Genomic DNA, 8,479 nt, shown 5'->3' on the forward strand with positions numbered 1-8,479 from the left:
ATTTTTAAATTAGTTAAAAGGATTTTAAGTTTATAAATAAATTTTTATTGTACAAAACATGATAAAAGTGTTTTTTTTAATTGTTTTTTCAAGTACTTCCCAAACAAAGCTTTAAATTCAAATTTGAATTCACCACCTGGGTTTAGAGATCCCATTTGACTGGGGTTGGTGTAGCAGCTCTACTGACTTGCATACTTGGGTTGGTGTCTGGGGTTTGGCTGGGTTGGGCTGCAATGTACAATTTGTACATGTTTTTGCTTAACTCGGCCTCAACTACCCTTACCCACTGTTTGGTAGATGAGAAAACTCAAACTCAAGAAAGTCTAAGAAAATTGATGGAACCGTTTCTCCCAAGAAACACTCCCGCTTACCTAAGGAACTTTGGACTTTACTACCACCTATATATTTGACTCCAATATATATAAAGTTCATATACTAGTACGGAGGGTGTCAAAGAATGAAGATTTCCAGGCAAAAACACACAATTAATTATTTCCATTTCATATCTTTTCACCCCATGAAAGGAATTACAACAATATACAAGTCATATTGAGTAGAAAATGGAAGGGAAGAACAGTAACACAATTACGCAAATCATATGGATATTATCGGCTCTAGATGACTTTAAAATGCGTCTACCAGATTAAGAAGAGCCTTTTTTTCCCCCATTATACCAAATTGGAACCTAACCCTTCAATTCAATGAAGCCAATGGAGTATGTCGGGACCCTTTAGTTTGAGTAGCATGGCCCTGTTGAAGAACTGCTCCCTTGCAGTGGCTCTCACCTCTTTTATGTAGGCTTGAAGGGTCACCACCCCCTGTTCAACAGCCTTGTCCAACTCATACATCAAGTCTTCCATGGCCTTATCCCCAGCCAATTGATCAAGCACCACTTCCGACTTCTCATCCGCCGCTTCAATCACATCCTCCATTCGATCTTCCCCGGTAACAGCCATAACATTCTTTGGATCATTAAAAGTTACCCAATTCATAAGCATATCCGCCTCGTCTGTCAGCTCTTTCACCCTCATTTTCAGCTTCTTCTTCTCATGATCAAGCCCCATGACTATACTTGTAGCAATCCCAACTCTCTTAACCATTTCCCCTTGCAGGGCTGACAGCTCCTCTATTTCTTCTGCTGTTTTAGCCCTGATTGCAGCTATGTCGTAGTGCAGGCGCCCGGCAAGCCTGTCAAGAGCTTCCTGTTTGGATACAAGTGAGGGGTGGGTGAAGCTTGAAGCTGGCAAATACACAAAAGGGTGGTCATGGGAGAAGAGCTTGACAAGGTTATGGACAAAATCAGAGAGATTGGAATGAGGGTGGTTCCAGTATATGAGGTAAGGGGAGGCGGTGGCACCGGAAGAATCCACAAAAGGATGGTTGCCATGGATTGGGGAGGTGGGATCTGATGAGACAAACACAAGTGGAGCCATAAAAGGGTAGTTTTCATGGAGCCAAATATTAATGGGGATAGGAGGTGTGGACTGAGACACATGGAGATAGCCCCTTACATTCAGCAGGTTGACAGTGGAGCCATTATCATGAAAAAATGGATCAACAGAAGGGCTTAGGTTGGGGAAATTCTGAATCAAGGAAATGAGGTGTTTTCTAATGAGCCATTTCTGATCAGGGTCGGTGTAGGACACAGCAAAAGGGCCAGTGCAGGAAAGAGCAGTTTCAATAAATCGAATCGGAGATGGTGGTGCCATTTGAGAGATACATAAGCTTGGATCATCGATCAGAAGCTGAAATGTTGAGAAGTAAGAATTTTACACGCTTTTCTTCTTCAACTACCAAATAAAAAAAGACCCACAAGGCACAAGACCTAAGTCAACCTACAAAGTTTTCTATAACAGCTTCTTTGAAGTGTTCTTGTACCGAAAAGGAGGTTTCCAAGTCCCTCTAATTGTCTATTTCTCTCCCATTCATACGCAAGTCAATGTGACTACAAAGCAATTTTTTTCCTTTAATAAAACAAGATGGATAAGTCTGATCTTATAAAACCATTATATCCAAAAGGGTTATCATCAACTGTATGAATGGCCCAGAATTAAAGAAGAATTCAAAGGTTTTCTGTGCCTTGACTAACAGATTCTCACTGCCCGAAAGGGGACCTCATGAGACAAAGTCATCACAAAAAACAACGGTCCCAAGCTAGGCAGTTGGTCTATATATTCTATCGCACAAACCAAAGGTGGGGAATTTTGACTTGAGGGCTTTGCTATGATTTGGATTTTGTAGACGATAAGGGATGGACGGGGAAACGATGCTGTTCTTCTAGAGAATGACATTGAAAAAATGAGCCTAGGATGACTCTGTAAAATTGGAAATGGTTAATTGATGGGTGCGTTACGTGGGATAGGTCAAACCCCATTATGAGCCTTTGGATGGTTGTGTCCGAGCGATGGGTGTGACATTAACGACAACCAATGGATTTTTGGACAGAGTAGTAACGCCTAATTTTTATAAAATAAAAGTTTGTTTGAAAACTTAAAATAATTTTAACTTATTTTTAATATTTTTAGGCATGTATTTAAAATAATTTTTATATCTAGTATTTTATTTTTAATTATTCTATATGATTATATAATTATTTTTTTAAATAACATTTGGAATACAAATGAAAATAATAGAAAACAACTAATAAATATTTTTTAAAAGCATTATGTTTTTTGTTATTAAAAAAATATATAAAAAGTTTTTAATTTTTAAATATATTTTTTATGTTTTTTTTTTTTAAAAACAATTATCAAACCTACCCTTGATTTCTTAATCAGAAGGGTTTAAGAAATTAAGATTGCAAAATATGAATGTATGACTATATCATATCACCATGCTGAGGTGTAATAGAGGAAGAAGTATTGGATACTTTCTCCTTGAGCAATGGATTATTTTTCTGTTTGTTTCTTGGGTAAATGGGACAAATGGAAAGTTCAACCAAATTGGAGCAACAAAAGATTCCAGGATTCTATGTAAAATAAACAATGTGATCCGGCACTAGAACCCATGAGTTGATGAGTGAATCAACACATAAAATATCAATTCATGCCATGAGATCATAATAGAATCCATCTATGATTCTATGATCTATGGACATCTTTAAAAAATAAAAAAATAAAAAAATATATATAAACAAAGTATCACTGGGATTTTTTAATTTTTCCCCTTATCATTGAATATTTTATTTTTATTATTTTTATTTATGAGAGAGTTAGATGAGTGTTGAGCAAGTTTCTTAGGGGAAACCTCCTGAAATGGCAAACCCTTTTGTCAACAGGAATAGGTAAGACAAAGACTATGCCATAGCTTGACTTATGATATTGAAAAATAAAAAATAAATAAAAAGAAAAAGGAAAAGAAACCACAATCAAAGCAATGGATTGCCCCAGAAGAACTTTCCAAAAATGGACCACCCTAAACCCATGGATTGAAATCATTGGGATTGCATCCATGCTTCCTTGAACTACAAGTGATTACACAAGAGGACTTTTAAAAAATAAAATAAAAAAGAAAAGAGAAAAAAAAAATGTTTAAAAAGCATAATGAATGTAACTTTATTTGGGGTAGTTTTCTTTTTTCCTTTTTTTCTTTTACTTTAAATTAAAGTTAAAAGTTAAATTTGCAGTAATAATTTTTAAACACTAATATTAGTATTATAAAAGTTTTTTTTTATATAAGGCTAAATGGAATTATCACAAATAATAATATTTTCAGGTTTTTATATTAAGATTTTTTTAAAACTATAAACTCTTTTAATAAAATTAGTCAAATAAACATAAAAGTTTTTATTAAACTTAAAATAAAGTTTTTGTCTTTTCATAAATGGATTCGAATATATTAGTAATATAAAATTATTCAAAAAAACCTTTTAGATAAAATAATTAAAATTACATCTAATATTCGATATTAAAACCAATGATTATATATTCTCAATTATGAGACCATACATAATATTAGCTATAGGGTTTTGCCCTCTCAGTATACATCAAATGAGATTATTAAAACCCGATCTAAAATAATAATTTTAAACCATTATTTTCATTTTGTACCAAAGCTACCATGTAAAAAGTAGGTTGCTTGTTGATACCAAGCTTAAGTGCTTGTTTCAATTAGATGTGATTCAATCCTACTTTTTGCCCAACAAAAACAATCTATTTTATCATTATTGTATGATTTGTATGTATTGTTGTGCATCTCCCTAGATGGGCCTCGTCTTGTTGATTGTTATACAAGTTTTTGTCATGCATTACGTTTACAAGACTTTTAAACTAATTCCCAATTTTTTTATACACTTACTTTTTTTTTTTTTCAATTTATGCTTAAAATATTATTACCATAATTTGAATAAGTAATTCAATTGGCAAGAATAATGGTTCATGAACCAAACATCCCATTTGTATAGTTTTGTTCCCGACCACCTAATGTATGACTTCAGGTGGGGGTGATTGTGGAGCCGATAAATAAATTTTTGCATCTGGTATGAGATCGATTTTAATATTATTTCTATTTGTATAGTTTTGTTCCCGACCACCTAATGTATGACTTCAAGTGGGGGTGATTGTGGAGCCGATAAATAAATTTTTGCATCTGGTATGAGATCGATTTTAATATTATTTATAATGATTTATCCTCCCTTATATATATATTATTCGATTTAAATTTAATGAACCTTACAACTTGAAAATGAGTATCCTCAATTAAAAGAAGTTATTATATATGTAGTATTGAATTTTTTTTTTAATCTAATAAATGATATAATATTTTTTATTATAAAAATAAATAAAATAATAAATAATTTTACTAAAGGAAATTTTCAAAATTTATTTCTCTAATTTTCAACCATTTTCAAATTCAAATAATTCTTTATTGAATTTTAAGCTTTGAGATATCAAAATCTATGAGTTCCAACATAATTTCCATTATTTTTTTACTTTCTTTCTTGCTTTCCATGGTAAATTAGACAAAATAATTGGATTTCCTAATATCAAACCAAATAAAAGAATTTGAGAGAGAGAGATGGAGGCCCATTGGACCAGTCTCTGGCCTGTACATGGCTTTCACCGGTATAATGGGCCAATCCAGCCCAATTTCATGAATAACTTCCCAAGTGGTTACAGGCTAATGCCTCCACCAAATGGGCCCAATCCATGAAGCTACTATTGGACAGGCGGCACAATGCTCCAATCCAATTTAGTGCCTCGTAGAAACATTTTTTAGACTCTATTTGAAAGAGATGATTAAGTGTTTGATGATTTTTTAAAAATCCAAATGATTATTTAACATAATCACTCAGAAAACTGATTTTACAAACCAATCAATATTAATATATATATATATATATATATAATATTACCAAAAATGCTATTAACTTTTTTCTTTATATTCAAACATTAAAATTGTCTTTGACAATGATTTTGAAAAGTGTTTTTAGTCTTTTTAACACTTGAAAATTTTTATTTTTCAAGTATTAAAAAGACTAAAAACACTTCTCAAAATCATTGTCAAACACACTCTAAAAGCATGTTTGATAGTGATTTTAAGAAACGTTTTTAATATTTTTAATACTTGAAAATTTTTATCATTCAAATATTAGAAATACTAGAAACGCTTTTTAAAATCACTTCTAAACGAGCTCTAAGTCATTTTCCTTGTATGTTTCTAATAGAAGTATTACTAATAAAAACGCTATAGAGTTAAAGTTTTTTAGTCTAAGTTACTCTTAAAAAGACTTTTATTATGCGTTTTGAAACGTATTGAAGAACAAAATTATGTTTAAAAACTCAAATATGAAAAATAGTTTTTGACTTATTCTTCGTGAAATATCTCGTAGTTATATATAATACACAAGTTTTGAAAGTATTATCTATATTTTTTTATTGTTACTTAGAATACTCTAAACAATTATAATAACTAAATTTGTTCCAAAAAATCAACTTATTTTCAAAGGGTCTGAAATGAAAATTTTATTTTCATTAACTTAAAAAAAATGGTTATTGGATTAAAAGGATCATCTAAAACTCAATTTTGGAAATTTAATCTTTTGTCATTTTTTACCTTTTATTTGATAAAAATACCCTTATTATTTTTTTTGTAAAAATTATTATTTTTTGAACTTATATGTAAATACTTAAAATAGTAAAAGACATTTATATAAAAAAATATTATTTTTTAAATAAAAACACGAGAAAGATTAAATTCACAATTTTGGGGTTTATTTTATCTCTTTTAATCAATTAATTCTAAAAATAATACATGTTGGTGCATGACCATTATGGGCTCCTTGCATCTAGAGGTGTCCAATCAAACATGTCGGGCCAGCACGACCCACTTTAAAATCGTGTCGGATCAGGCTGACCCATGCATGCTAAATAGGTGGCCTAGCACGGCCCATAAGCCCACGAGCTGATCATGTCGAGTCGTGCAGTGCAAGTGGGTTGTGGCCCATGGATCACTCACTTTGTTAAAAAATTTAATTTAATTTTTTATGTCATTTTGTCTTATGTTTTTTTCATTATTAAATAAAATTTATATTTATTACTTTAAACATCTCTGATAATTATGCTTTTTATTTTTATATTTATATTTATGGAGTTTGTAATTGTAAAATTTATAGAAATATTAGTTTTTTGTTTTTAAAAATAGTTAAAAAAATTATATTTGAATTTTTTTTATCAAAATAACAATAAATTTAAAATAATGAAACATAAAAGGAAATTAAATATAAAAAATAATTTGACATGAAAAAAGTAAAAATAGCTATTGATTTACTTTTTTACCCTTCAAACTAGTCTTTATATAGTTGTTAATAAAGGTATTATAGATTTTTGACATGTAATAAAAAGAAAAAAGGAAAAAGTAAAAAGTGAAAAGTGAAATTTAAAAGGGTCGGTTGGGTTGGCACGAGGGGTTGTTTCCTTTGGCCTAGTACCACCTTCTCATTTGCGTCATGCTGGTCTAGTCCAGTCTTTTGGCGTGTCGAGCCACAAGCCAAAATGAGCGACCCTACCCATTGGACATCTCTACTTGCATCCATTTAGCATGATCCTGTTCTCGTCTTGGAATTTGGATAGCGCAATACTATTAGTGCATCATTAAACAATTTTTTTTAACAAAAATTGATTTAAAAAAATTCTAAAAACAAATTATTTTTTGAAATAAATATAAAGTGTTTTAGTTTTTTTTTTTTTTTTTTAGATCATTTTGAGAAACGATTGAAAACATTGAGAATGTTTTAAGAGCTTTTGCATTCCATATATCCCCTTTGTAGATTGTTTTTATTTTTATTTTTTTTAATAACTATTTTGGAAAACATTGTGAGACAATGAAGTTTGGGACAAATTTTTAAAGTTAAATAACTATATAATTAAATGGGGGTAGAGTCAGAGACATGTGGTTGGAAGATAGGTGAAGAAATGAATAGTCAAGCGGAGACAAATGGGTGGTGAAGATAGAAATGTGTGAGGAAGCAAAACCAATACGAGGTTGGCGGTTAAGCTTGAAGTGGTCCTAAAAGCTCAGACCAGGAACGGAACTCTCGTGTCCTTTCCATGTTCAGAACACCCCATTCTTTGTTTCCAAAAGCCCTTGAAAATCACAATTCACGAGATTCACCCTCTCTTTTGCCTCTTCTTCTTCTTCTTCTCCTTCTCCTTCTCCTTCTCCTTCTTCTTTCTTTGCAGGACTTGCAGATTGAGGTATAGGGCATGGCCCTCATGCTCCCTACTCTGCTCGTATGGGGCTGGCCCCCACATTCTCCTCATTGTCTTATTCATTGTGGGTTGTGTCGGTTGAGTGGTCCATTGGTCGGTTTAGCACCGGTTCAACCCTTGAAAGGAGCTAACATTTAAACCTAATGGGACGGATGACCGACTGGTCCAATTTGATTTTAAAGTTTACCATCGGTTTAATCCTCAAAACAAGCTAATATTTAAGCCCAAAACAACTCTCTAAACCCAATTGGACTGATGATCAATCCATGGTTGGATGGGTCTGACCGACAGGTCTAATTTGATTTTAAAGTTTAGCATCGGTTTAACCCTTTAAACAAGTCAATATCTAAACCCAATCGAACCAATAAGCGATCGGTGGCTAGATCAATTCGACGGATAAGTCCAATTTGATTTTAAAACTTTTTATATTTTTAACTTTTACCCCATTTGATATTAATTGAAATAATTCTCGTGGAGTCACCATTTATCTTAGATAAACTAAAGTGTATAATTTCTTTTCTTCCAAAAAATTCACCTTTTTTTTTTTTTTTTTTGTCACATAAGTCATTATAATTTAAAAAATGGTTTTTAAAACTTTTTCAATCACATCACATCACTTTTGTATATAAAACCGTTTCAAACAAAGTATTTCTAACTCTTTCAAAATCATTTCTAAGTAGACTTTGATTACATTATAATTTCAACATTTCTACACCTTTCAAAATCATTCCTAACTAGACTATGGTTATATCGTAACCCCATTGCTACGG

General features: G+C 31.6%; 1 protein-coding gene across 1 annotated transcript; it reads right to left on the reverse strand.

The window, feature by feature from the left end:
- Nucleotides 1-464: 464 nt before the first annotated feature.
- LOC100256221 (protein ELC) lies at nt 465-1,927 on the reverse strand. The gene has a single exon (XM_002274938.4). The coding sequence runs from the start codon at nt 1,707-1,709 to the stop codon at nt 699-701; it is 1,011 nt and encodes a 336-aa protein (XP_002274974.1). The 5' UTR covers nt 1,710-1,927; the 3' UTR covers nt 465-698.
- Nucleotides 1,928-8,479: the final 6,552 nt, after the last annotated feature.

The sequence above is a fragment of the Vitis vinifera genome, chromosome 7 (genome assembly GCF_030704535.1).
Source record: "Vitis vinifera cultivar Pinot Noir 40024 chromosome 7, ASM3070453v1".
Lineage (NCBI taxonomy): Eukaryota > Viridiplantae > Streptophyta > Magnoliopsida > Vitales > Vitaceae > Vitis > Vitis vinifera.